This window comes from Myodes glareolus, chromosome 9, assembly GCF_982192425.1.
Source record: "Myodes glareolus chromosome 9, mMyoGla1.1, whole genome shotgun sequence".
Lineage (NCBI taxonomy): Eukaryota > Metazoa > Chordata > Mammalia > Rodentia > Cricetidae > Myodes > Myodes glareolus.
Genome location: NC_142034.1, coordinates 35,417,169 through 35,431,942, shown reverse-complemented (window position 1 = coordinate 35,431,942; position 14,774 = coordinate 35,417,169). Strand labels below are relative to the sequence as shown.

Here is a 14,774-nt window from a genome sequence, read left to right as displayed (position 1 = left end):
AGCTACAGAGAAACCCTGTCTCAAAAAACCAATAAAATAAAATAAAATAAAAATGGAAGCATTTAATTGGGACTTTGTTTACAGTTTTAGAGGGTTAGTCCAAGATCATCATTGTGGGACACAGACAGGCATGGTGCTGGAGCAGGAGTTGAGAGTTTAAATTAGATCCTCAGGCTGCAAGTGAGAGATAGAGACAGAGACTGGGCCTGGTGTCAGCTTTTAAACCTTCTTCGTCAAGGCCACACTTGCTCCTAATCCTTCCCAGACTGTTCCACTAACTGAAAAGCAAGCATTCAAACCACCACAGTGAGCTAGTTAGGAATAGTGTCAGCCTGCTTCATATGGATACTCTCCTGCTTGTGTCTTTTCTTCCTCCTTGCTACATTTGTAGTAATAAGGCAAAATAATAATAATAATAAAGTAGTTTCCAGTGAAAATGGGAAAAACAGCAAGTGAAAATGTCCTCATTCTTGTTTCTGCCCCTGCCCTCACTCAGCCCTGCTACTCTCAGCTCTACATGTGTGTTGTGCCTTCTCTGCTCTATGCAGATTGAGCAGCGGTGGCAGTCTTTACCAGTAGTGCACCTTGATTTCTTACTCACTAATGCTTCTCTGTCTTTCAACAGTCGTGAGAATTGTGTTTATATCTATTCTAATGGATAATTACTTATTGACAAACCATTTTAAGAAATAGTAGAGAGGTCCCACATACCTTGTCTTTGTCCCCTACTGATAACATTTTGCAGAATTATCCATACATTGTCATAAACAAGATTTGGTAATTTGCCATTTCATAACCTTTTATTCTGAATCTTAAATGAAATTTTAAAAAATGGAAATTTAATATTATACAAATAAAAAGGAAAAAAGAAAATATAGATTATTATGTCACTTTTTAGACATTTGAAAATATCATGTTGTTTTTTCACTCTTTCAGGGCTAATGCAAAAGGAGGTCGCCTGGAAGGAATGCAGGTAGCAGATTTGGAAAGTCATTCTGAAGCTGGGGAGTTACAGCCCACACTACCTGAAGGAGCGTCAGCTGCCCCCGAGGAAGGTGAGGAATGAATAAGAACAGTCAGAATGATCATTGAGCCGGAGACACCGAGCTCTCAGTGGCAGTAATAGTAGGAAGTGACTGGTTAATAAAAATAACACAGAAATCTAACAGACATGTTTGAACACCAGATTCATTTGCCACTTATTGTGACTTACAAGGACATTGTATACAGGGAACAGAGAACAGCAAAAATGTGTAAGTTACTGCATAAAAGGATGTGTTTCGGGCCAGGCATGATGGTGGTACATGTCAGTAATACCAGCACTGGAAGTCAGGAGTAGCCAGATCTTTTTGAGGTATAGGCTAGCCAGGTCTACATATCTATCAAGTTCTATTCTAGCTAGGGCTTCATAGTCTCTTGGGAAGCAGAGGCAGGTATATCTCTCTGAGCCTGAGGCCTGCGTGGTCTACAGAGTGCCAGAAGCTTCAGGGCTGTGTAGAAACCCTGTCTCAAAAGAGGGAAAAAAAAAATTTTTTTTGACAAAGAAGCTAAAAATATCAAATGGAAAAAGAAAGCGTATTTAACAAGTGGTGCTTGTATAACTGGATATCAACATGTAGAAGAATGAAAATAGACCCATATCATCATACACAAAACTCAAGTTCAAATGGATCAAAGACAAACATAAAGCCAGCTACATTGAACCTTACAGAAGAGAAAGTGGGAAGTACACTTGAACACATTGACACAGGGAACCACTTCCTAAATTGAACCCCAGCAGCATAGACACTGAGAGAAACAATTAATAAATGGGACCTCCTGAAACTGAAAAGCTTCTGTAAAGCAAAGGACACGGTCAACAAGACAAAACGACAGCCTACAGAATGGGAAAAGATCTTCACTAATTCCACATCAGACCGAAGTCTGATCTCCAAAATATATAAAGAACTCAAGAAATGGGTCATCAAAAGAACAAATAATCCAATAAAAAAAAATAGAATACAGACCTAAACAGAGAACTCTCAACAGAGGAATCTAAAATGGCTGAAAGACACTTAAGGAAATGTTCAACATCCTTAGTCATCAGAGAAAGGCAAATCAAAACAACTCTGAGATTCCATCTTACACCTGTAAGAATGGCCAAGATCAGAACTGGAGAGATGGCTCAGTGGTTAAGAGCACTGACTGCTCTTCCAGAGGTCTTGAGTTCATTTTGCAGCAGCCATGTGGTGGCTCATAACCACCTATAATGAGATCAGGTGCCCTCGCTTGGCCTATAAGCAGGATACTATGTAAATCAATCAATCAATCTTCAAAAAAAAGGATGGCGAAGATCAAAAACACTGATGACAACTTATGCTGGAGAGGTTGTGGGGCAAAGAAAACACTCCTGTATTGCTGGTACAGCCCCTTTGGATGTCAGTGTGGCGGTTTCTCAGAAAATTAGGAAACAACCTTTCTCAAGGCTGAGTAATACCACTTTTGGGTATATAGCCAAAGGATGCCTTGAACTCATAGAGATCTCCCTGCCTCTACCTCTTGAATGCTGGTATTAAAATTGCATCAGCACTGCCTGGTTTGGGGACTGAGATCTGCTAAAGCAGCATAGATCTCTCATTTAGTCCGGGTACTCATAATACCCATTCCATGGGGAAAGCCTTGGCACAGCTGTTAGAAACATTGCTAGCAGAGTAGCTAACAACAACAACAAAAATCTGCAACTGTGATAGCTTGCTATTGCTGGTCACCTTTAGGGTAATCAAGATGAACTATCAAAAAAAGAAAAAAAAATCAAGCACTGGGAAGTGGGGGTACACGCCTTTAATCCCAGCACTTGGGGGCAGAGGCAGGCAAATCTCTGAGTTTGAGGCCAGCCTGGTCTACAGAGTGAATTTCAGCACAGCCCACAGAGAAACCATGTCTTGAAAAAAAAAAAAACAACAACAACAAGCAGCTGAGTCAAACAGTAATGAAAGTAACACTCTAGAAGTTCAAGTGAGACATGTATAACTGTGATAGGGTGGTTTCAGCGTTTGAAAATTTAGATGTTCATTGTGTATTTATTTTGTAGCCCAGGCTAGCCTCTGACTTGCTATGAGGTTGACCTTGAACTTTTGATCTCTCAGCTTCTTAAGTACAGGGATTACAGAGGTGAGTTATATGCCCAAGCTATGCTGTGTTGAGAGTGGAACCCAGGATGGAACCCAGGACTTCAGCACAGCTGCCTTCCACTTCCCCATTTTGAGAGCGGTTTTCTATCTGTATAGCCCAGAATGGCTGTGAACTTGTAAGTTCTTACTGCCTTCCCAGCTGCTTGATGCTGGGATTACAGGTGTGAGCCTGTACTTGATGCTGGGATTACAGGTGTGAGCCTGTACTTTTTTTTTCCCCCTCCTATGTCATCTCTGAATTAGAGGTCTTAGTGAATTGACTTAGCTTTTCTGAGGGTGACAGTTCAGTTGCAATTTTGGTAAGAACTCTGAATCACATCCTGGAATTCGTGGGAGTGTTGTTTATTCTCTGTGTCTCTGTCAACAAGGGAAGCTTTTCTCAAAACCAGTAAATCCTATCTTCATTTTGTAGCTTACTGCTCACCTCTAAGGAAAATTGCGAAGTTCGGTAACTTGGTCCCATTCCATGACTCCAGCCTTGCGGAGGAGGGAGGACTCGCAAACAGTGTGAAGCAGTGTAGAACCACTATCCTTTAGAACTGTGGTCTTCAACCTGCGGGTAATGACCCCTACAGGGTCACATAGCAGATATTTATAATTCATAACAGTAGCAAGATTACTTTATAACAACAGAATGCTTCTGTGGTTGGAGTCACTACAGCATGAGGAATCATATTAAAGGGCACCAGCCGTTGAGAACCACAGCTTTAGAAGGAGGGGAGAAGGGTAGCTGTAAATTATTAGTAGATAAAAAACAAATTGCCTGCCTCTTCATGAATTTCAAGCATCTGATATTGTTAAGGGGTGTGTGTTCCCAGTCAGCTTCAGCCGGCTGACATAGACAATTTCAGAATTTTTTATAACTACAGATTTCCTTCTCATTGTAGTATTTCTAAAACATCTTCTAGTTAATAGTGTTTCCTAAGCACCATCAGTGAGGGACGAGTCTAAAAAGTCAGGTGGAGAGCTGCAATTTGGAGAGTCAGCATGTGTTTTCAGGACTCAGTTCCATGAGAAGCCACAAGGTGGGAGTGCTGCTTCACAGATGGAGCTAGGGTTTGGTAAAATAATGTGTTCTAGCTGGGCACTGTGGCTCAAAGCCATCATCTTAGTACTTCGGAAATGAATCTAGGGGTTGACCTCAGTTTGGGGTCAGACTGAGCTGCTGTTAGTTTTAGGCCAAACTGCATTGTGGAATAAAACCGTGAGTGTCTCAAAACAAACCCAAAACTTGAATACTTGTATATTCCTTTCTTCGGAGCAAAAATGTTCCTTGTGTATGTGTTCTTTATGAAAAGGGCGGTGGTGACACACACCCTTAATCCTAGCACTAAGGAGGCAGAGGCCAGAAGATCAGAGGCCAGCCTGGTCTACATAGCAAGTTCTAGGACAGCCAGGGCTACACAGAGAAACTGTCTTAAAAACCAAAAACAGCTGGGCGATGGTGGATCAAGACTTTAATCCCAGCACTCAGGAGGAAGAAGCAGGTGGATCTCTGTGAGTTCAAGGCCATCCTAATCTATAAGAGCTAGTTCTAGTATAGGCTCCAAAGCTACAGAGAAACCCCTGTCTCAAAAAAATAAAAACAAAACAAAACTGGGAAGTACACTTGAACGCATTGGCACAGGGAACCACTTCCTAAATAGAACCCCAGCAGCACAGACACTGAGAGAAACAATTAATAAATGGGACCTCCTGAAACTGAAAAGCTTCTGTAAAGCAAAGGACACGGTCAACAAGACAAAACGACAGCCTACAGAATGGGAAAAGATCTTCACTAATCCCACATCAGACCGAGGTCTGATCTCCAAAATATGCAAGGAACTCAAGAAATTGGACACCAAAAGAACACATAATCCAATAAAAGAAAATGGAGTACAGACCTAAACAGAGAACTCTCAACTGGCTGAATGACACTTAAGGAAATGTTCAACATCCTTAGTCATCAGAGAAATGCAAATCAAAACAACTCTGAGATTTTATCTTACACCTGAAAGAATGGCCAAAATCAAAAACACTGGTGACTACTTATGCTGGAGAGGTTGTGGGGTAAAGGGAACACTTCTGCATTGCTGGTGGGAATGCAAGCTAGTACAGCCCCTTTGGACGTCAGTGTGGCGATTTCTCAGAAAATTAGGAAACAACCTTCTTCAAGACCCAGTAATACCACTTTTGGTTATATATCTAAAGGATGCTCAATTATGCCACAAGGACATGTGCTCAACTATGTCGATAGAAGCATTGTTTGCCATAACCAGAACCTGGAAACAACCTAAATGCCCTTCCACTGAAGAATAGATAATGAAAATGTGGTACATTTACACAATGGAGTACCACACAGCAGAAAAAAAATAACGATATCTTGAATTTTGCAGGAAAATGGATGGAACTAGAAAACATTATTTTGAGTGAGGTAACCCAGACACAGAAAGACAATTATCACATGTACTCACTCATAGGTGGTTTTTAAACATAAAGCAAAGAAAGCCAGCCTACAAACCACAATCCCAGAGAACTTAGACAACAATGTGGACACTAAGAGAGACTTACATAGATCTAATCTACATGGGAAGCAGAAAATATAAAAAGACAAGATGTCCTGAGTAAATTGGGAGCATGGGGACCTTGGAGGAGGATTGAAGGAGGAGCGGAGAGGTAGGGGGGGGAGCAGAGAAAAATGTAGAGCTCAATAAAGAAAAGAAAAAAAAAACAAAACAAAATAAGTAGAGACATTTCAGAAAACCCAGGTACAGCCTTTTTATTCTCAATTCTGAAGAAGAATCACCTAGGTGCTTGAAAACATCTTTTTTTTTTTAGGTTTTTTTTTTTTTTTTTTTAGTTTTTTTGAGACAAGGTTTCTCTATAGTTTTGGAGCCTGTCCTGGAACTAGCTCTTGTAGACCAGGCTGGCCTCGAACTCACAGAGATCCACCTGCCTCTGCCTCCCAAGTGCTGGGATTAAAGGTGTGCACCACCACCGCCTGTATTTTTAATTTTATTTATTTTTATTTTGTACTTTGGTGTTTTGCGGTGGGTGTCAGATCCCCTGGAACTGGAATTACAGACAATCGTGAACTGCCATGTGAATGCTGGGAATTGAACCTGGGTCCTCTGGGAGAGCAGCTAGTGTTCTTAATCTCTGAGCCATTTCTCCATCCCCTACAGTTTTCTTTGATGGAAAGTTTTTAAATTTTTAAATTCTCTTGATTCAGGTACATTGTTTGTATTGGTTTGGGTGTTTGGTTTTGTTTCAGTTTTTCAAGACTGGGTTTCTCTGTGCTAGAACTCAGTCTGTGGACCAGGTTGGCCTCAAACTCACCGAGATCTGCCTGCCTCTGCCTCCCGAGTGCTGAAATTAAAGATAGTTACCACCACTGCCCAGCTGCGTTGTTCATATTAAAGCACACCTTTTTTGAGACTCCTTCTTCCCCAATTATTCTTGTGGTCTGTCCTGGAAACTTTCTCAGAATTATTTGACATTGAGTATTAGTGGCAAATTTAGAAGTCCTTGTTAGTGGCCTGGAGAGATGGCTCAGCAATTAAGAGCACAGACAGGCTGCTTTTCCAGAGGTTCTGAGTTCAATTCCCAGCAACCACGTGATAGCTCACAGCCATCTATAATGGGATCTAATGCCCTCTTCTGGCATACAAGCATACATCAGATAGAGCAATCATGCATAAAATACATAAATAATAATTTTTTTTTATAAAGCCCTTGTTAGAGAATTCCAGTGTCTGTGTCACCATGGCATTCATTATTGATGCTCTTTCCAGGTTCTGGATTGCATCATGGATATTTTTGGCTGATCCAGTGGTAGCAGGTTCATCCTGGACATTTTCATATGATCTCATGAAACCTGAGTTGACTATTTTGTTGACACTTCAATATTTGACTGCAGCAATGTTCCTACTCCTGCTTAGTTTTCAGAGTCATTAAGTAGCTATGCCATGAATTTTGTCCAGTTTATTGCTGTTAAGTGAGAGCCTTCTCTCCAGAGAGGATGACTACATTTGCTTTATCCATATAACAATAGCTCCTGAACAGGTCTCATGGTAAATTCATGAGATTTGAACCTTGGCTTTAATCCCAAACCTAAAGGCTGCACATGAGCTAAATACCAGAGTGAATGCTTGGTGTGTGTAAGCCTCTGGGGACACTACTGACTGAAACATGGCACTTAGACCTGACTTTAATAGTTTTCTTCTCTTAATGAACATGGCATAAACACAAAATTTCTTGATCTTTTTTAATTTTGAAAGTTATACTTGTTTGTGTGTATTATGTGTGATGTCCCAGTGGCTCCCATGTGGAAGTTAGAGCAATCAACCTAGGGGATCTGCTTGAGGGAGTTGGTTCTCTCCCTCCATCATCTACAGACCCTCATTATTCTTATATCTATGGATAGACTTTGTTTCTGGTTTTTTGAGACAGGGTTTTTCTGTGACTTTGTAGACCAGGCTAGCCTTGAACTCACAAAGATCTGACCGCTTCTGCCTCCTGAGTGCTGGGATTAAAGGGATGCACCACACCACTGTCCAGCTTTGTGTGTGTGTGTGTGTGTGTGTGTGTGTGTGTGTGTGTGTGTGTGTTCTTTCAAAGAGAATTTTAATTTTGGGGGCTGGTGAGATGACCGAGCTGGTAAGGGCATTTGTTGCCAAGCCGGATGACCTGAGTTTGAGTCTCAGAATTCACATGCACATGTACACACACAAATACAAATACACACAAAAAAAGGTGCAAAGCACACACTTCAGAAAGAAGCCATGGAGGAATGGAGCTGGACTGACTTGGAAGCCTGCTCCCTGAAGTCTAACTTTATCCCACTAGAAGACTCTGCCCAGAGAGAAAAACAGTGGATAGCCCTGCCCAGCTGTAAGCCCTGCAAACCACAGCAGTGAGCAGGTACAGTAGTGGCACTTAATATCTTGGGGGTAGCCAACAGCTGTCTCACGGAACTTAAGGCCTTCTTACTAGGGAGAGTTCATGCTTGGGTCCTAGAGGCCTACTGCCACTTCCCTAAACGAATACGATTGTAGCTGCATTCTCCATGCTTATCCTTGTACCTGAAGATGAATGTAGCTCTTTCTACCTTTACTCATCAAAGAGATGGGTGGACCTCTTACTTATCAAAGAAACTTTTTCCTACAGCAGAGACCATTATGGAAAGCTATGACTGATCAAGGTGCCGAGGGCAGACTCGGGGCCTGGTCCTAATTGTTAACCTATGTAACACAAACTGAAGGCTCAGGGTATGCTACAGAAGGGACAGAATGTTTTTTGGCTTTGTGTGTGTGTGTGTGTTTTGTTTTTCCTAGACAGAATTTCTCTGTGTTGTCTTGGCTGTCCTAGAACTCGATTATTAGACCAGGCTGACTTTGAACTCAGAGATCTGTCTGCCTTTTCTGCCTGAGTGCTTGAATTAAAGGCCTGCACTACCACTGCTTGGTGGTACACAAAGTGTATTCCATATATAACAAGGAAACTATAAACAATGGAACACTATTCAGCTTTAAAAACAAATGAAATCACATCATTTGCAGGATAGATTGAACTGGAGAGTTTTGTTTTATTAAATATTGTTTTATTAAAGTAGGCACACAAAGAAAAAGATAACACATTTTCTCACTTATATATGGAAGTTAAAAAGTTGATCCTGAAGTGAACAATAAAATAGTGGCTACCAGCCGCGCAGTGGTGGCGCATACCTTTAATCTCAACACTCGAGGAAGGGGGGAGGGAGGGACAGAGGCAGGCGGATCTCTGTGAGTTGAGGCCAGCCTGGTCTACAAGAACTAGTTACAGGACAGGCTCCAAAGCCACAGAGAAACCCTGTCTCAAAAAAAACCCAATAAATAAATAAACAAAAAAATAAATAAATGGTGGCTACCAGAAATTGTGAGAAGGGTGGGTGGGTGGGTGGGTGTGGAGAATGAAGTGAGGATAGGTAATGGGCATAAAGAAACAGTTGAACAGCAGGGATAACTTAGTGCTCCAAAGTTCAGTAGGATAACTGGCAAACTATGATTAATATATATTTTATAATAGCTAGTAGAAAGTATTTGTATGTTCCCAACAACTATCCTGATCATTACATATTATAAACAGGCATTAAAGTGACACACTGCACCCTGTTTGTAATTACTGTGTGTTAATGAAAAATATATTATTGAATATCTAAAGTCAAAATTGATTGTACACACACATGAGAGACATAAATAGATCTAAAACCATTTATTGCTAGAATTCTTGGAATTTTTATTCATTTCTATTATGTATGTTTGTATTTGTGAATTTTTTTTTTTTGCTGGAAACCATTAGTCCTTATAATAAACTAGACCGAAAAAGTGCCTATTTCGGGGGTTTTGTTGTTTTGTTCTTACAACTTGCTAAGGAAACGTTAAATGTGGGAATTTTTTTCACCATCAGGTGAAATTTAATTGAAGAGAAAAGTAAAAGTGATGCTCTGAAAAAAGCAGAGCCTTGCCGCGCGTGTGGCTACTGTGTCCGTGTGTTTGGTGTGTGGGACTGCGGCGCAGAATCAGTAGGGCTCAGCTCGCCCTCGCCAGCTTTCCTTTTCCTTTCGCCAACAGTAGGTTCTTAACAGCCGTGTTCTCCCCTTTCTGCCTCCCAGGAATGAGTAGCGACAGCGACATTGAATGTGACACTGAGAACGAGGAGCAGGAAGAGCACACCAGCATGGGGTCCTTCAGTGATCCGTTCCTGGCTCCGCCCCCAGATGAAGGTGCCGCGTGTTGTCATTTTACACAGGTTCCTAAGAGCATCGCTGCTGCTGCACTCTCTGCTCTGCTGCTTTTCCTTCTTTTTAAAAATTTACTGTCATTTGTGAGAGAACGTTCTGTGTTAAACGACATGGTAAGGACTGAGAAAGTTGTCAGGTTGTTTGGCCAGTTAGCCACCTGAGTGCCACTTCCTGCCTGGTGTCGTGTAGCTGTGGCCAAGGACACTTCAAAGACTTTTCAGCAGGGACAGTGGGCAGGCTATAGCACCTAAATAGTTAATCTGCATCCTGTTATAGGAAGTGTTTCCCATCCTCTGCAGAAGTTTTATGTGGGGGGGATTTTTAGTTTTCGTTTTATGTTTTCCCCCTCTTCAGAACTTCTTCTGTTTGCTAGCATACTATAACTTTTAAAACCTTTTTATGTCTTATGCATGTATACAAATCCTGGAGTCAGTTTTTTATTCCTTCCTATTCCCTCTAGAAAAGAATTCTTAGTGAAAAAAAACTGAACAAGAGAAATCTATTTTTTTCTTTAAAAATTTTTTTTTTGTGTTGGGCGATGGTGGTACACGCCTTTAATCTCAGCACTCAGAAAGCAGAGACAGGTGGATCTCTGAGTTCAAGGCCAGTCTGATCTACAGACTAGGACAGCCAGGGCTATACAGAAAAACCCTGTCTTGAAACCCTACTCCCCCCACCCTCAAATTATTTATGCCAGGAGTGGTAGTGCATGACTTTAATCCCAGCAGGGATTTAGAGGTAGGCATATCTCTGAGTTCAAGACCAACTTGATCTACAGAGCAAGTTCCAAGACAACCAGAGCTATACAGTGGAACCTGATCTTTTTAAAAGTTTTTGTGTGTAAGTATGGGGTTGTGCATGTCAACGAGTATATGGGAATCAGAAGACAACTTTTGGGGAATCAGTTCTCTCCTTCCACTTGGTTTTGTGGCAGTCTTTCTTGACTCTGCCATTGCACTCTATACTCCAGACTGGGTGGCCTCGTGAGTCTGGGTGACTCTTGTCTCTGCCCCTATCTTGCCATGGAAATGCTGGGATTACAGATGTCTCTCATCAAATCCATTTCTAAGGATTTAGCTAAGGTGGTCAGGATTTAACTAAGGTTGTCAGGCAAACAGCAAGAGTTTATACCCACTGAGCCATTTTCCTGGCTCTTTCTATTTTAGGACAGCTTAATTTTCTGTGCTTTGATGGGATTTCTGCTGCACAGACTGAATGTAACGATACAGTATAAAAGGAAAGTACACTGTGAGGTACCAGACTTACGCTGGGGTTGCCTTCTCCTAGTTCTGGTTCCTTCTCAGTACAGCAACAAGTGTTTGGTGCTTTGCACGTACTGTGGCATCTTCAGTAATTCTCTCTGCTTCTACAGAAGTGTCCAGGTTTGAGGCAGCTTAGAATGCTGGTGGCATTTTGCTGTGATTACTGTCTAGGCAGTTTATTGTGTGAGGACTCTGAGACTGGAGAATGCCACCATCTTTGTTCCTTGGGCAGTGTCCCAGAAAGATGAGGTGTAATTATGGCTTTCCTCTTCTAATTGTGGGTGTCTATACATGTTTTTTCCTCCTTACGTACATTTAACTTAAATCACAAATTCTCTGAAGACAGGCTTGTTCCGTACCTAACATATCTTTATCAGTAAAACTTTTGGTAAGATCATGTAAAGACTGAGCAAAAAAAACATGCCTTCTGACATTTGCTTTTTTTTTTCTTTCAATTTTTTTCTTAGATTCACATTCCAGTTTTCCTGATGGTGAGCAAATCGACCCTGAAAATCTCCACTTCAGTACTGATGAAGGCGGTGGAAGGTAATTGCCAGACATGAGAGCCGAGTTACAAGCTACCTGGGCCCTGAAATTTGTTGCAAGTTGGTGCTCAAAATTGTCAGCAGTCAGATAATCAGATTTAGTCTCATTTGTTCACCATCTCTACCTGAAAGAGTAACTTTGAAACTGTTAGAAGGAGCCCAATTCTAGTACAAAACAGTAATAGTACATGGGGAAAAGATTAAGCAGGGAAAGGGTTCCTTCTGATGTCATGAACTAACTAACAGTGTAGTGCTCTGTTAATTTAGCAAATTAGCGCATTAACAAAGGCAGCTTGTCCCCAGTACTGAGAGCCAACTAAGTGCCAGAAAGCACCCAGAGGCAGTGCATGACTCTGATTCGTTCAGCTTCGGTGCTCTCTGTCTTAGGCTCGACACATGGTTTAGATGACCGTATTTAAGTTTTCATTAGTTTGTAGTTTCATTAGGGCCAGTATAACAGTGAACAGAAAAGTTGCTTATGAACAGTGGACACTTCCCCTGAGTAACTATAGCAACACTAGATTGACCCTTCTCTTTGAAATACGATGATAGCCTAAATTTTATTTATTTTTCTCACTTGTTCAAGTGCTGGCATACTGGTTAATGGCACATCTTCATGCAATTGTGCGACCTTTACAGGGGTCATTTGAGTCAGTTAAGGCATTGGTGGATAGGTTCTATGAACACATGTGAGGTCACTTGAAATTTTTTCATCTTTTCTGCTTCCTGAAACACTACTGTAGTGCAACTAATATTTTTAAACTATTTCCATTGGTTGGACATTGATTTCAGTGAGTGCATTTAAAGATTTATGCATATTGCAATCTTGCATCAACATGAAACCGTGTGTAAGACTTATTCTCATTCCTAATTACCCCAAATGATTGCCAAACTTTGCCACTGTGCTTCCAAGTTGTTTGAGCTATTATATGTTTGTGAAAGTTACACTTACAGTTGGCTAAGAGATTGTTCAGAAGCATGGCTTGTATGTACGCGAGAGCGCGCTCACCTGTTTGTTTTAGTGATTCTTGTCCACTCCCCATGGCTGATGGCTTGCTGAATGCTGTGATTTATAGTTTACTTTTTTCTAAACAGCTTGCACTTTTTGTTAATAAAATTAACTTGAGAGAATGTGCCTCTGCAATTTATTGACAGTGGGACCAGAAGGCCATGTTTTATTTTATTGCAGTGGCATTTTGTTAAGGGCTGGGCTTCTAGTCTAGACTTCCTTTTAAAAAACAAAAGATTTCTTCATAAATGACAGAAGTAGAATCTATGGAAAGAATATTCTTTTTGTGTGTATGTTTCGCAATAGAGTATCTCTGTGTAGCCTTGGCTGTCCTAGAACTCACTCTATAGATTAGCCTGGCCTTGAACTCACAGAGATCCACCTGCTTCTGCTTCCAGAGTGCTAGGATTAAAGGAGTGCACCACCAGCAGAAAGGATGGTTCTTACCCTCATCCCTAGCATCCTATATACCAAAGTATCCTCCTGGGTGGTGCTTTGCTTTTGGCATTTTGATATTGCTGGGAAAGGAGCCCAAAGGTTTGGCATCTAGACAAGCACATCACCCTTGAGCTGTAGTATCAGGCATACCAATGTTTTGACGGTGCCAGGAGAAACTGTGCCCACTGGGCTGTGCTCAGAGGCAGGTAGAAGGGCAGCGGCGTGAGAGCAGAACACCTGCGCTGCTGTTTGCCCTGTCTTCTTGCGCCTCTAGTTCCCTGATCATCAACCTTCCTACCGCTCTTTAAGAAAAAAAGTTTCTCTTTTTTTTGTTGGATGTAAATTTTATTGGCCTTTCTGTTGTACCTTTTTTATTAAGGTGTGTTTGTTTTGTGTTCATGTGTGTGCTCGTGTGTTCGCAGGTGCACATATATGTTGAGGTCAGAGGCTAACCTCAGGTGTCATTCCTCAGGAACCACCCACCTTCATTTTACTTGAAACCTTCCTTAAATACTTAGGTTTTTTTTTTGTTGTTAAGGATTCTTAAGTTTTCATTTATGTATATGTGATTTGGATGTCTGGCTAGGCCAGAAGGGGGCTTAAGACTTCGTTCTTGGAGTCACAGCCACTTGTGAACTGCCTGGCGCCGGTGCAGGTGTGGTGCTGGCCATGTCACTAATTTCAGCCTTTTTTTTTTTTTAAAAAAATTCTTGACAAGCTCTTACTATGTAGCCCTGGGTGGCCTAGAACTCACTATGTAGACCAGGCTGCCTCTGCATCCCAGGTGCTGGGATTAAAAGTGTGTATGTGATCCTATTGTTTCAGAATAATTTTGACAAGGTTCATTGAGCCCTTGTCATTTTTGAGATGGACAAGTTTATGTTGCCCCCACATGGGAAATTCAGGGAGATTATGCAATGCTCTGAATTTGGACACAATACTTTTTTCAGTTTATTTTGCTTAAGCAAACACAAATAAAAAGCTGAAAGATTGTCCTATTTTGTTGTTGTTGTTATTGTTTTTATTTTGAGATAATTTTAGATTTCTAAGAATTAGGAAAATTGTAAGAATTCCTATCTAACCTTGACCCAGCTTTTCCTTTTGTTAGTGCCATATGTAACCATAGCAATGATCATGTAATGAATCTTGTTTGCAGTACTTTATTTTTTTAAGACAGATCTAGGATTGTCATAGATGACATGGATGACACTGACTTTCTGATGCTTTTAGTCCTCCAGTCTCAGGAGTACTGGGATTACAAGACTGTGCCACCATGCCGTATCAGAGCTGGGGTTTGAACCTGGGGCTTTGTATATGCTGACAACTGAGCTGCATTCATTTTACCCTTGTAATGTGTTTGGTTTTGAGGTAGTCTCATTGTGTCACTTTGTCTGATTTGGCACTGTGTGTAGACGAGGCTAACCTCAAATTCATAGAGGTCTACTGCTCTGCCTCCCAAATTTTGTCCCCATGCCTGGCTCTAATGTGTCCTATTTTTACATTCTTTTTGGGGGGAAGGTTTCGAGACAGGTTTTTCTCTGTAGCTTTTTGGAGCCTGTCCTAGAACTTCCTCTGTAGACCAGGCTGGCC

At 41.3% G+C, this 14,774-nt stretch overlaps 1 protein-coding gene across 7 annotated transcripts in view; it reads left to right on the top strand.

Moving 5' to 3' along the window:
* Positions 1-14,774, top strand: part of Trim37 (tripartite motif containing 37) — a 131,270-nt gene that overhangs the window by 88,084 nt on the left and 28,412 nt on the right. For 4 of the 7 annotated variants that reach the window (XM_048446788.3, XM_048446790.3, XM_048446787.3 and 1 more), the window contains 3 exons: positions 937-1,055; positions 9,802-9,912; positions 11,660-11,738. In XM_048446788.3, coding sequence (XP_048302745.1) covers positions 937-1,055; positions 9,802-9,912; positions 11,660-11,738 — 309 coding nt within the window. Of the gene's footprint in view, positions 1-936; positions 1,056-9,801; positions 9,939-11,659; positions 12,869-14,774 lie in introns of those variants that run through there. The other 3 variants (XM_048446789.3, XM_085695618.2, XM_048446792.3) reach the window with 2 other exon arrangements.